The sequence below is a fragment of the Hippocampus guttulatus genome, chromosome 19, assembly GCF_054856545.1.
Source record: "Hippocampus guttulatus isolate MCC_2025c chromosome 19, RoL_Hgut_1.0, whole genome shotgun sequence".
NCBI classification, from domain to species: domain Eukaryota; kingdom Metazoa; phylum Chordata; class Actinopteri; order Syngnathiformes; family Syngnathidae; genus Hippocampus; species Hippocampus guttulatus.
In genome coordinates this window covers 6,626,368-6,639,721 of record NC_141279.1, presented here as the reverse complement: position 1 = coordinate 6,639,721, position 13,354 = coordinate 6,626,368, and the positions used below count along the sequence as shown (strand labels likewise).

General features: G+C 43.8%; 3 protein-coding genes across 4 annotated transcripts; all 3 read right to left on the bottom strand.

Annotated features, from left to right (window-relative positions):
• Positions 1–478: 478 nt before the first annotated feature.
• faap100 (FA core complex associated protein 100) lies at positions 479–5,481 on the bottom strand. Its single transcript, XM_086099419.1, has 8 exons — positions 5,194–5,481; positions 4,866–4,984; positions 3,782–4,635; positions 3,463–3,619; positions 2,346–3,222; positions 2,104–2,217; positions 1,854–1,940; positions 479–1,210 (listed from the first exon to the last, which is right to left on the bottom strand). The coding sequence occupies exons 1-8, from the start codon at positions 5,335–5,337 to the stop codon at positions 1,073–1,075; spliced, it is 2,490 nt and encodes an 829-aa protein (XP_085955545.1). The 5' UTR covers positions 5,338–5,481; the 3' UTR covers positions 479–1,072.
• A 574-nt stretch (positions 5,482–6,055) lies between these two features.
• Positions 6,056–7,261, bottom strand: birc5a (baculoviral IAP repeat containing 5a). Its single transcript, XM_086137809.1, has 4 exons — positions 7,071–7,261; positions 6,727–6,836; positions 6,336–6,453; positions 6,056–6,230 (listed from the first exon to the last, which is right to left on the bottom strand). The coding sequence occupies exons 1-4, from the start codon at positions 7,176–7,178 to the stop codon at positions 6,138–6,140; spliced, it is 429 nt and encodes a 142-aa protein (XP_085993935.1). The 5' UTR covers positions 7,179–7,261; the 3' UTR covers positions 6,056–6,137.
• Positions 7,262–7,389: 128 nt separating this feature from the next.
• LOC147189896 (uncharacterized protein C16orf52 homolog B-like) lies at positions 7,390–13,075 on the bottom strand. Of its 2 annotated transcripts, XM_086137808.1 has the most exons (5): positions 12,772–13,075; positions 12,283–12,635; positions 11,333–11,545; positions 11,067–11,161; positions 7,390–8,326 (listed from the first exon to the last, which is right to left on the bottom strand). In XM_086137808.1, the coding sequence occupies exons 2-5, from the start codon at positions 12,386–12,388 to the stop codon at positions 8,300–8,302; spliced, it is 441 nt and encodes a 146-aa protein (XP_085993934.1). In that variant the 5' UTR covers positions 12,389–12,635; positions 12,772–13,075; the 3' UTR covers positions 7,390–8,299. The 2 variants fall into 2 exon arrangements, with proteins under 2 accessions (XP_085993934.1, XP_085993933.1); XM_086137807.1 differs by lacking the exon at positions 7,390–8,326 and having other exon boundaries at positions 9,989–11,161; positions 12,772–13,060.
• Between the last annotated feature and the right edge of the window lie 279 nt (positions 13,076–13,354).

Genomic DNA, 13,354 nt, shown 5'->3' with positions numbered 1-13,354 from the left:
AGTAGCAATTCAAATGGCTGCCTCACATCATGATGGACTATTTAGATATAAAGCCGAAGCATTTTCTTTCTTTTTTATTTATTTAAGGCAGAGACTATACAGTCGTCTAATTCCCCTCATCGTTTCTTCTTCAAGGAAACCAAGTGGTGCTTTCGATGTGTAATGACACTTGCCACTCATTGGGTTGTGTGTGTGTGTGTGGGGGGGGGGGGGGGGGGGGGTCATTTGAGAAAGGCGCCGGCACTGTTAAGGGAGAATGGAGGTCCCCTTTTAGACCGAGTCCCTCATAAGTGGAGTACAACTCTCCCAAAGAGTTTCTTAGCAGATGAGGTCAAGTTTCGAGAAACAGGAGATTCTACCGTGTTGTAACTAACACTCATGTCTGCTACATGCATGCAATAGAAAAATTGTCACAGTAGATTTTGTATTCATGGCCTCTCAGTTTTTAGGAATGTAGACAAAGTAACGACGGGCAAGGTTTTGGTTCTTGGTCACATTTTAATCCCGGTTGCGGTGAAGCGATGGCACATTCTTACAATTCAAGTGTACCCGTTGTAGTTTAGGCAGCTCAAACCGGTGTTACGATTAGCGATGTCAAAGTGTTACGATGTGCAATGATCATTTGCGAGGCAAAACGATCAACAAGATCAAGTTTAGCATTTCCTGAAAAACAAGACTTTCCGTTCTCCATTTTTCAAGCCTCTCGCGTTATTGCTGACTCGGCTGTCTGAGGAAACAAATTTGACAGTAACATGCTGCCCCCTAATGGAATGCTGAACAACCAGCGCACCTTTAAACAATCATTGTGTCATCTGGATTTTTAAAATGTCCAGTCTCTTGTTAGTTTGACTTTTTTTGGGGGGGGGGGGGGCGGATTTGTAGAAACAAGAACTTTAGCAGAATCAGGTCAGAGAGATGTAGCTCTTTTCATTTCATCTATAGGCACAAGTCCAGAACCGTTTAATTGCTTCCTTACATGTAAGCTGTAATAAAAACCATGCCACAAATTCTTCCTCCAATCTTGTGCATGTGATCAAAGTCTGAGTTGTCACGGTGTCTACCCGTACAGATGTTAAATAAGAAGTAGAGAACTTTCATTTCGTCTGAGTTCTTCGTATACACTAAGAAGACATGATGTCACCTTGCCCGTGGACATGCCCTCACCAAAGGTACAGGACACTCTGCTTTGATGGAGCCGCTGCAACATTTCCTAACGATGCGGTGGACGAGAACAGAAAATTAGAATGATGTACTGACTAACATCAGAAAAATATTTCATGATTTTTTTTTTTAAAGACCAAATTATTCTCCATGTAAAACTTCATGCGGTTTTCTGGTTCAGCAGTTTTATGGCGTCCGTAAATGGTCATTGCAGGAGAGCCCTTTGCACTACGATTAAAAAAAACAAACAGTATTTGGAAATTTTGCTTTAAACCGATTGTTGTGTTAGGAAGATTGATCTTTTATACATGCATTGGAAAAAACATGATGAAAATGAAACATTAAGAGCACGTTTCTGTACGTCTGCATGTACCGGCATTTTGCCCAAATTTAAAATGACATTTTGTCATACATCTGGTTAGGAATGGAGTGATCCGATGGGGCCTCCGAGAAGCAGTGATGAAAAATTGGGGCCTCCACAAGCCTTTAAGTTTCCCATCCTCGAGGCAGATGAACAAGGATAGATTATTTGGAGTAAATAATACTTTTTAGCCCAAATGTGGGTGTAATCGTATGACTTTCTGGAGTAGTTGGAATCACCGATCTAACGAGTGAAGGTAAACAATCAATTTGGGACGTGAGTTTTTGCAGTTAGCTTCAGTCTCGACAAACAATTTCTTTGCAAATCTTACCTCGGCGCGCAGTAGGGCCTCTCTCACGCGTAAACTCTGCATCCTGATTGTGGCAGAAGGCTTTTCGGGTGCTTTCTGCAACAAATTCTGGAGCAAAGCACAAGAGACAAAAAGCAGAATAGAATTAAGATAAATCGTCTCATCTCTCGACGGAAAAGGTGACCAATATTTCTGCTTGATGCCATCGAAATGTCTTCAATTTCATGTATTTCTACTTCGTTGCGTCCAAATCCAAGAGGGCGCTTTTAACCTGGACTCTCCGCAGGATTGCATGATGCATTCCGCACACGGCTTCCAATGAGGAGCTCTCAACCTGAACCTCCACGATGGCCAGGGACTCCTCGTGCTCCACCGCTAGTTTCATCTGTACGAGAAAGCCACAACTCCATCACACTTTTGCCAATACGACTGGATCTATTACTATTTTTTAGAATCAATTCTCGCAAAGAAAAAAAAGGGGGTTGCACGATGAAAACAAAAAGTGCATGTGACCTCTTTCGCCGTCAGCTTTACTGTGCCACCGTTTGGTGCTCGAGCATGGACCACCAAGTTGTTGATGGCCATCTTGTCTCCTTCCATCTTGACGCCTCCGTGGCCCTCACAGAGGAGCCAGTCCAGCAGTGTGACACACACGCTTGGAAGCGTCTCGTCGGGGCGCCCCTCCGAAGGTTTCAACATGTCCCTCACTAACTGCGACGACACCTTAACGCTGGTCGAATGCCGGGCGCTCCCCGCATGGCTTCCTCCGCCGCAGCGCCATTTCAAAAATGCTCGGATGGTGTCCCCAGCGGTGACGTCGTAACGTTGAGGTGTAGCGTTTCTTTCGGCCGGACCGACCATCCGCAGTGCATGCAAGTAATCCACCAGCAGTGTGTTCAACGGTAAACTGACAAGACCGCCGTCGGGCTGCGATGCCGCCGCCTCTGCTCCGAGGAGACCTGCGAGTGAGAAAGTCAGAGAGAAGGAAACGAGACAAGGCAACGACGACGATTCTCCTTCGGTAGCCAGTGGCAGGGAAATCTCCAGTTTCTCCCCTGGCTGAAGATTCTGGAAAGGGAACGAATAATGCGCAGAGCGGCTTTGCCCCTCGGTGGAGTCGCAAAGCGAAGATGCGTTGACGTTTAATGTCCATCCTTGCTCCAGAATATATGAACTTGCATTATCCAGGATGCAGTTCAAATTCAAAGAGTCTTTCTGAAGCAACGTGATCCAGCTGGTGGCGGCGTGACATCGGATCGGTTTCTCCTGAGCGGGTGCGAGCGTCCCGCTGTCTGCTCCGGCGTTCAAGAGGAAGCTGATGTTGAGCACCTGATTCAGCCGTTTCAGGGTTTGGTTTCTGGATTTGATTGACGCTTTCAGCACTGATGCTCTACAGAAGAAAAAAAAAAAAGCTGTACCGTATGTTAGACGTAAAAAAGGATTTTCAGTATATTTTGAAGGACCCGTATGGCCTCAATGAACCACACAAGGGCTTTTAAATCATTAGGGGTCAATGAATCATTGTTGCTAGGCAGACCATCTTAAATCCACTGAATCAATGTCAACAATGACAAACCGAAGTGTAACTCGACACAGGCTAGCTCAAGGCGCGACTACAGAGAGGGCGTACCTTTCATAAACATTCCCAATAGCCGACAGGACATCTTTGATGCTGCGGCCGGCATGTGAAGAAGGAAGCTGGGACGGCCCTCCATCGTGTAACCCGACAGGCAAGGAAATCCTCTGGAGCTGTCCTCTGCGGGACAGTCCTCGCAGCTCAACTTCACCTGGGACAGAAAAAGAAATGTTTGTGCACACATGACGAAAAAGCACCATGTCCAGATTCACTAATCCCTAAAGGTTAAGGATATACTAGTGCTTGATAATATTCACGGGTGAACTTTCGGTTTCCCCTGAATAGCACAATGTAATTCAATAACTTGTTTTACCTTCAGTGGTCCTTGCATGTCTTGCCAAGGCAATGACCCGACACACATTTAAACTAATGACGTTCCACGGGGGAGAAACCTTGTTTGGCGATCCCGCTTCATCATTTGCTGCCTCGGTGGAGGCCAGTGACAGATGCAGTACCAGGAGGTCTGAACCAGTGCTGTAGTAAAGGCGGCGTTCATCGAGACAGGCGCACGCTACAGGTCCAGGGACACACAACTCGGTGAAAGTAGCTCTTACGCCTCCTCCTTCCGGTCCTCCTCGCCTGGATGCGACCAGCACAACTCTGCCTTGTTCGCCCAGCGCCACCAAACGGTCTGCCGGATCTGTCCGGGTCCCGGCGGAGGCGCCGACAAACACAACGGGCTGCTCGAGGCTGTGGAGGACTCTGAGCTGTGAGCCTGGAACGCGATGAGCGGCGAAACACAGACGGCCATCCGGCAGACCGCAAATAACAACCGGAGATTTGGCTAGGGCTGCGTCGATCCCAAATAGGAGTTTGAAGAGGAGCGGCTCAAGGCGGACGTGACCACTTGGTAAGCTCGATGAGGATGGCGAATCTGCAGAGTGGACACAAAACAGCACTGGCCTCCTTTCGCTCAACTCATCTGGGCTGTGATCCTCCGAGTCAGAGATCAACGGCACTTTAAATGAACCGCATTTTTCATAGCTGGTCAACTGTGACGCTTCGGCTATTTTGTAGCGTGGCAACAGCCAGGACGCATTTGTCAGCCTGAGGCTCAGCAGCACAGAATTGACCAAGAGTAGTGCGAAGACTCCATCTTCTCTGATAACAAGATGCTTGGAGGATACTTTCACACAAGGCGCAGTAGATGAGTTGGCGCTTTGAATCCTGAAGATGAAGAGAGATCACTTACAATAGGACAGTATTTCCCAACCTTTATTCTCTTTATTTCAGTTCCGTACCACTAGAGTTACAATCATGTCATTTTAAGTGACTACTGTATCTCTCTGACACCGTCAATAAACTCTGTCCCCTTAGTAAAAGTGATACGCCTTCAACAGCTCCTGCATTGGATGTCATGAAAGAGCGCAGGTCTGTGATGTACGAAAAGTTCTAACCTGGACGACAAAGATGAAAAACGGATGCAATAAACTCCACTGCAGCAGGCCGCATAGAGGGTCTGCTCGTCTTCATCCACAACGAGGTCCCTCACAGGACCAGGAAAGATGAGGACGGCCTGGAGATGAATTATTGGCAGGACTGGGTGATTAAACAGTTGCATCGATTAATTCAAGTCCAATGGTCAGGATGACTGATTTTATATTGATTCCTAATTGACCTTTTCTTTCGTAGTAATGCTGCTACTTTGTCAATCGCTGCTTTCAAAAATAAAATTAAAAACGGTGTCATTAAGAGAAAAAAAGTGAAAGTACAACCCAAACTTGCCTTCAACCCTCTGTTTTGGTCGTTGAAAGCATAAACCTCGTCGTCTCCAGTGCAGAGGAACACATGGGATCCCACTAGCAGGGTGCTTGACATCGAAGAAAATCCAAACTCGGACAGCGTCTCAACCGCACACCTTCCTTCCATGACTATAACCTAAGCAAACTAAGCATGTGTGGGGTTAACAAGGTCAAATATGGGAATTTAAAAAAAATTAAATTTGATGTCGCTCGTGTCATAAATAGACGCATATCCTCCACACCAGATGACAATCTCTCTAAATTCCGCGGATCGAATTCTGACCAATAGCAGTTGAGCATGTTCTTCTTTTCTCAGTGTTAATGGTAGTTAATAAAGAGCGTTTAGGCGACATACTGCCATCTACTGGAGGACTTCTGAACCTCGTGCCAACACCCGTGTTCTTATCCCCAGAGCCAAGACGGGGCCCAGCCCCCATCAAATAAATGTTGTGCCCCAAATAAATCCACCATAAAAAAAATTCTTTACACAAGTACTTTACTGTGAAAATAACTTAGGCCTTCATGCCATTCACAACTTTTGAGAAATATCCCTAAAAGCTCTCAAAAAGATTATATTAAAATATATCCAAAATACAGTCTCAAACTAGGACTTTCAACGTAGCATTTATTTTTTCATCTTAGTCCAGCCATAGCAATACTGCCTTGTGCCAGTGATGCTTTTATAATTATTTTTCATCTAATTAAGTAATAGATTATTGGTAAAATGCAGTCATGAATTGAAAAAGAATGACAATACCGTACCTTGCTGGGGGGATGTCAATGGTGATAAAACAAGTGTGTCATTCATACTTTGTAGTAAAACACTGTCGGCATAAACAAAGAGGTTGAGCAATAAAACGGGGTTTAATGAATAAAGACACGCAGTAACAAAAGAAAAAAAAGATACACAAAAGACACTAGTTGTAGCTATTCTTCACCCATAGCTGACTTGATTATTTCTGTTCTTTTCACACTGGCTGCCTCTTTAAACTTTGTGATGCCCTCATTGCAGGATTTTTCCTGCAAGTGGAAGAAAACGGGGCAATTAGATACAACGGCATTTATAGTGTTCAAATAAAAAGAAGTACAGTATATATAATTTAGAGTGTTACAAAAGTAACATACAACTTCGAAGATGTGCTTCTCCAGTTGCAGCTTGAAAATCTCTTCCACGGTCAACTCTTCAACTTTCTTCTTCAGGGCAATAAAGTGGCATGAAGGTGAATGGGATTTGTGCTCTTTCCTGCAAATACGGGGAGACAAACAAGCGGTCGAGGAGCCAATCTTACACATCAAAAGTACTTTTAGATTTTAGAAAAAAATGTGTTTGTAGATTAGGAACTCGACGTTGATACTTTTAAACATTGAGAAATAACCATTATGATTACGTCTGAAAAATGAGAAGGCTTCAGTTGGGGCCAAGTATTTTGCGTGTCAGAGCTCATAAAATGGACCCAAAAAATGCACACATGTTCAAAAGTAGACGGCTGAGCATCAAAGTGTCTATCCATCTTACTCCGGGTCATCCTCAGGCTCCCAGCCTTCCAACTCTTTCAGGCAAAAAAAACACATGGCGACATCAGGGCTGTTATCCGAAGGCGTGTGGATGAAGCCAGCCTTAGCCATCTGTGGAAACGCAATGATCAACATTTTCAGGTGATTGCACTCAAAAGTAGGACGATATGGTCTTTAAATCTTAAACATTTCCCCGGCGCTTACAGAAAAAGCAAACGATTGAGATATTACTCAAACACAGGCTTTGCTGTTGTTTACATTCCGGTTGCGAACTGTTTACAATTCGATCGCCTCGCGATTCAACAGCTAAGGTAGTTAGCTCACGGCTGGACAACATGTACTCACGTTGTCGGGTGTGCAAGTGCAGTCTTCATCAAACGGCCATCCTTCAAACGTCTTCAGCCTATTCTCGTATAGGAACATTTTCAGGCTATCTTCGTCAAACAGCTCCATTTCGTGGTGATCTGGGATCTTTTTGAATGAGGATTTCGCCACGACTGTTTTCAAATTCCCGTCGCCTTTCGAGAGTGCGTTTTGATTGGATGAGAAAGAGGAAGTGGAAAAAAGCCTTCCTTCTTCGTGAATGTGCAAACACAGAAGCGGATTGCGTTTACTGCCACTTAGTGGTCACTTTGATAAAATGCGAAACAAAATAGTCAAGCATTTTGACGTTTGTATTCTTATTTATTACACGCACATACAGACATATTTTGTTCTTTAAAAAACAAGAATCATATTTTAAACAGATGTTGTGTAATATGTGGCAATCATTTAGGGTTGCCAAACAGAGCAGCAAAATTGATTTGATTGCATGAGCATTACATAGAGAAGTTTTGGGAAACGTAATGTTAAAGTAAAGAAAATGGTTTGCGGCACAATTCCCACAAATTAAACACAAGTGATTTAGAATGCAGGTAGGAATTTAACCCAGGAGAACCCACGGTGACAAATATGTGACCTATAAATTCTGCTCCTCAAATACCACCCTTAAATCCCAAAGGGTCAATTTGGCCCAAATCCTAAATTAGGATTAAATCATTGAATTTTTGAAAAAGAAATGGTGTTCAGTGAACAAATAGTCACTATAATATATAATTAATCATTTTCCAAAGAAGAAATGGGTTCTTGGGTTCTCCTGGGTTAAAAGGGGATTGTAGCCTGTCCCCAAGATCCAGCAGAAGATTTGTGTTGTGAAATCTACTCGATCAAACAAAAGGAGCGTCACGGCGCACGTCGTTGAACAGCCTTTGGTGAAAAAGTGATGAACCTCAGATAAATCCTTGGCCTGAAAGCTCGGATCAGCCGCGGGGAACCGAGAATATATGCATGCATATACACATATTCCAGAAGTGCTTGAAGATGCTCGGGTTGTCTATTTGTAGTTGACAGTGTTGTGCAGTACACGAAGCAAAGGTTTAAATTGAGTGAGAGAAAGGCGGTCGCACTCACCTCCAACTTGTGGTGCTACGTGACATCAGATATGCGCTCTTCAAGCACACTTAACCGCTCAATACTCACATGTGTCCAAATGCAGGTTGGCCACCCTTCCGCATGTCCGCCGAGTCTGTCGGCCGCTACTTTGGGCCAGAAGCCTTTTCAATCTGGTCAAGCAGAAAGAAAAAAACAAAACTGGTAAATTACACTCTTCGGTCCATAAAAACATTTTTTTGTTTGTTTGTTTTATGATTTGAGGCCTTGTTCGTAGAATAAAGTGGATGACTTTCACCTTTAACGCGTCCATTTCCAAATATACACGCGCGCGCGGCAGTAATGCATCTATCTAAGCAATCCGCTCTTGGCTTTCTCTCCACACCTGACGAACGGTCCCGGGTGTGGGTCGTTCCCGTTAATTGGAGACAGAAACACTGCCTCCTAGCGGACGGCGAATGGATCTGAAAGTCATGAGAAATGCACACGCCACATAAAAAATAAAAAAAAAACACGTGAATGTCGTGAATGGATTTGGGAAGCCCAAAAAGACGTGCGAAAGTGACGAGTATATTTGTGGATATTATCAACATATGTTTTTTGTAATATAGTATTTCGTTTGTGAAAATCACAAATATAAAAACAAGTGGGAAAAAAGTAACGGGTGCATTTGTGTGACTAGTTTTGGGACAAATCTGCCCCCATAAGTAAACCCATCAGACTTCCACTACGGACGGCAGCTTTGGTGTGGAAAACATACAAAATAACATTCAAGCCAAACGTTCTGGTTGGTTGGCTTTTGATTGACAGCTGAGGGCCACCGTTGTTGATTTTGTTTTTACGGCAACTTCCAATTACTTAGTGAGTAACAATTAAAAAATTAGAGGACCAGCATGTCGTTATTATGCTCCTAAATTCTCCATCTAGATACATTTACAACTAGTCCGTTTAAAATGTTAAAATTACTCACTGAGAGCCCGGCTTGTAGTCATCTAAATTTATAAATGGAGCAGACGGTGGTGCTCGATCTCGGTTCGCCTGACTACCACGAACTTTGTTTGTTGTCCTAACCAGTGCAACGTTTGCAAATGTCCAAACACCAAGAGGGGTTGCAGCTGAGTATGTTTTCACTCCAACAGCATTCTCAACAAGAACTTGCCGACATTTGTTGTACACATTTTGCCAGTGAGGTCCGGGATGTAAAGTCTGTCGCTCACATTCTTCTTCCTCATCTGCGGCAAAAGACACTCAAAAGGCTTTTTGTGTGTTTGTCTGTGCTCAACAAGAGAAGCAAATAAACGAGCAGATCAAGACAGACCCTGCCTCCATGTGCTCTCCCTTCATCTCTTGGCTCGCTCGCATGAAACGAGTGGAGGGCCTTAAAATAGCCACGTTTGGATCTATCGCATTCACGCGGAACGTCAAAGTGAACTTTTGAGCGCAGACGCGACGCGGGAACTTTAACAGACACGCAACTTGATTCCTGCGGCTGGATCTTTTCAAAAAGATATACTATTGCCACATCCTGTGACGTTCCCATGGCAACCTTAAGATCCTGTGCAGAGAAAAGGAGGAGGGGGAGTGAGGATATGGCAAAGCTCTGTCTCATTACAGATACGGAAAAAAAACACATCATAACCTCTCTCAATTCAGCCTTATGGCCTACCTGGATTAAAAAAAAAATTTTGATCTCAAGTCTCCAGACGTGCCTTGTTTCTTTTTTTCCAGAAACAGAGAAAAAGTTTGTTTTTCGATGACAAAAATCAGTACAATACATCTTAAACTTATTTAAAGCTAAACTTACTGAAAAAATACACTTGAGTCACATCCATTGTGACACGGAAAATGTTTATTTCAGTGTTAAAAAAAAAAACTGCTCAATTATCTGCAATACAGCGAACTCTCACATATCCGTGGTTGACATTCACAGATTCACCTATTTGGAATGGATATTCAAATTAAAAACTGCAGAGCAAGGCATATATTCTTTATCCTCTGCGAAGAATATTACTACTGTGGTTTATGGAGGAGGTGTGACCGCCTCCGTGTACGTCACTCTGTCTGTATTATACTGCCTCCGAGTTGCGAAGGCCGTAATGTGCGGGTTTACGCCACACTTGTTATGATGAATTCTTTGAAATTGTTGTAATGAACGCTTACAAGACTGCAGGTCAAAGTGTAAAAAAAATTGCAATTGGATTATCTTTTTCAAAATTCTGAACCTTCTTGACTGTGTCAATTATTCGCGGAAGAGCAGGAGTTCACTGTATATTTTTTTTAAACTACACACGCACGCACACACACACACAAAATCAATGGTAAAATCCTCAACTAAAGCACAAAACGAATGCACATTTTTAAGGCAATTTGATCCCTACACGTTAATGGTGGCTATACACTGGAATATATTAGACCTTCTTTTTTTACTTAAAAAAAAAAGAAAAAAATGAATTACAAAGCAAGAAAATAAATAACAAAACATAAAAAAGTGAAATCAACATCACTGAAAATGTTAGATTGTATTGTGCTGCTCACACAACGTACCAGTTTTTGTAAACTGTGCAAGAGGGGGTTCTCTCTTTCCTTCTGAAGATGGTCGATAAGACGCCCTTGTTTCAATCCATCTTTTGAACCCACCCCCAAACCCCCCACCGCGCGTGCGCTCCTTCAGGAAGGCCCTCACTCTCTCTAAACCAACAGATGGATGGGATGTATTTACCGCTCCAATCGGGAGCGTCGTCCCGAGAGGACAAGACAAAAAAAAAAAAAACAGTTTGTATCTTCAGCTTCCAAATGGCCAACAGTTCCCACGTGTAAAGTACGTCAGCCGGGTAAGCAAACTTTCCCGGCGAAGAGCAGGCCGACGATGGTGAAAAAAATGGACAGGACGAAGAGCACATAAGAGGAACCCACCCCGGTGTTGTTGGGCAGCTTGTACGGCTGTCCTCCAACCTCGTTGACGTAGAAGCCGATGGGGAAGATGAGGGCGGCCATACAGAAGAGGACCACTGAGGTGAGACAAGGAGGAGAGCGTGAGAATCCTCACATGTGAAGGATTCATGCTTGGATTGCTTGTTACTAGCAAGGTCAAGGAAAGGATCAAATTCAGAAGTCAAGGCATAATTCACGATTCCAGATGTATTTTAAGTGAGGAAAGAAGGAAGCAAGGAGACACCTACGCCCTGTGAAGGCGATCCAGCGGGCGTATCGGATGACCTCACGGCGCCAGTGGGACATGATCAGCAGGCAACAAGTGACGGCTAGCGAGAGGACGCCCACGATGATGAAGAAAAGGGTGGTGACCCACTCGGGAGGCATGTGCGGGGGGATGCAGGTCCGATCTCGGCCGTGAATGGTCTGGCACTGTCGGACCAGACCGACAGTCAGCGAGCCTGGATAGGGAAGAAGAAGTGTTAAGACAAAATTACACGAGTGCGTCACTTTCTCCACATTTTTGTCATGTCGGCCTTGTAATGTTCAAATCGTGTCTCATGTTGGAGTGGTTGAAACTTTTATTTTTTTTAATCCAGCACAATTAGATGAGTTAAAGGCGGAAGACAAGTGAAATATTGCCTTTATGTTCGATGCTCTCTCAGCTCTTTCCTTGCTGTTGTTGCTTCCGTTTGCACTTTTGTGTACATTGAGCTTCCCTGGCCAATACAAATGACATCATGAGTCAGGCATCGTGTTTTAATTCTCTGGGTGGAAGGTCGAACTCTCCCAAGAGACTTCATTAAAAGTGAAGCAATCGCAGTCATGATACTTCCCGCCTTAATTAGATATGACTAATTTGGCCACAACCAAAGGATGGTGATTTCACACCACTGTTTACTGAACGCCTTCCAATACTGCCAATATTTCTGATATGTAAAATTTCATTGAATTGGCACCTTTTTGTGGCATACCAGGGCGCTTTGGGAAAATAACAGCGAATAAGTGAATAAATATAATAGCCCCCAACAAATCGGCGAAGAGACGGGGGAACGTTGTAGTCGGTCAATTTCACACTTGATGATTGGGCAAACATTTTTAGACAAACACTTAAAAGTCAATTTTCCAAAAGTGGTCCCCTTTACACTGTCCGCGCGTGGAAGTGGTGAAAGTTTTGCAACGTGATGTGACGTCTTACCAGCTGACTCTCCAGTGCTGATCCAGTCCGGATTCGCGATGCTGGCGATGGCGAAGATTTCTGCAGCGAGGAACAGACATCCTGATATCACGGTCAGTTTATCCATGTCCGTGGACTCACGCGGGTGGTGCTGGCGGTCCGGTCTTTGTGGCTCGATCCCACCTCAAAGTGCCCGCGGTTAGGTGTGGATCACGTTCATGGCGTTGAATCCCACAGCGTGACAGTGCTCCATCCGAAACAATCGTTTTTATTCCTCCGGAGCAGCTTGCCAGCCCTCGGAGGGGGGACTCACCGCCCGGTTTCACGGACCGCCATCCCAAAAACTTTCCCGAGGATATTCCTCAGCAAAAAGCCTGGATTAGTCGCACAAAGGGGAATGCGTTAGCCGCTACAATTATCCAGCAATGATATTAAATCCATGCAGTTGACTTTCCTGCAGCAGCCCTGAAACATGTTACAGAAATGTCGAAAACAAAATACAGTATTTACCGTAACTTCTTCATAGTAAATATATCTAATTTTAAAATCAAATAAAATGTGTCCAAGCGAGGCGACGTTCGTTTTCTGCGATAAGAGGACGTGTTTAAGCTGCAAAAAACAAAAACTCAAATCCAGAGAGCTTGCTTTCTTCACGACTGTCATCAAAATGTCTCGCGAGAACATACGGGAGGAGGTGCCCCGCGGCCACTTCAGGTACCTCCAGATCTCATTCGATATGATTGGACGAAAAACGATGAATCTCATTTTTTAAAAATAAGGAAATATAATGTACTGGCAAAACACAACTATATGATATAATATCCACAATGTTAATTCCTATTAAGGTGGGGAAAAGTCCTCACATTAATTAGACATAGATACTTGTGTAAAAATACTGATAGTAATAAAAGTAGACTTTGAAAATGTACTTGAAATATTTTTTTTTCACAGGTATTTACCCGTTTTGATAACTTGGCACAATAGAAATGTGATTTTTCTGCAAGGGGAATCAGGCCGGGTGTCTCTAAAGCCCATGACGTAGATGAAATATGTGAATCAGGTCTGTGGTTTTGAGTTTTTAATCACGTTGCAT

Coding starts and splice junctions, on each gene's coding strand:
- birc5a (XM_086137809.1), bottom strand. CDS start 7,178: ATGGAGCTGTTTGACGAAGATAGCCTGAAAATGTTCCTATACGAGAAT. Junction 6,454..6,726: donor GAGCCTGAGGATGACCCGGA/GTAAGATGGATA, acceptor CCGTATTTGCAG/GAAAGAGCACAAATCCCATT. Junction 6,231..6,335: donor AGAAGCACATCTTCGAAGTT/GTATGTTACTTT, acceptor TTCCACTTGCAG/GAAAAATCCTGCAATGAGGG.
- faap100 (XM_086099419.1), bottom strand. CDS start 5,337: ATGGAAGGAAGGTGTGCGGTTGAGACGCTGTCCGAGTTTGGATTTTCT. Junction 4,636..4,865: donor TTTTCATCTTTGTCGTCCAG/GTTAGAACTTTT, acceptor CTTCATCTTCAG/GATTCAAAGCGCCAACTCAT. Junction 3,620..3,781: donor ACATGCAAGGACCACTGAAG/GTAAAACAAGTT, acceptor TTTCTGTCCCAG/GTGAAGTTGAGCTGCGAGGA.
- LOC147189896 (XM_086137807.1), bottom strand. CDS start 12,388: ATGGATAAACTGACCGTGATATCAGGATGTCTGTTCCTCGCTGCAGAA. Junction 11,546..12,282: donor CAGCACTGGAGAGTCAGCTG/GTAAGACGTCAC, acceptor TTCCCTATCCAG/GCTCGCTGACTGTCGGTCTG. Junction 11,162..11,332: donor CTGGATCGCCTTCACAGGGC/GTAGGTGTCTCC, acceptor GTCTCACCTCAG/TGGTCCTCTTCTGTATGGCC.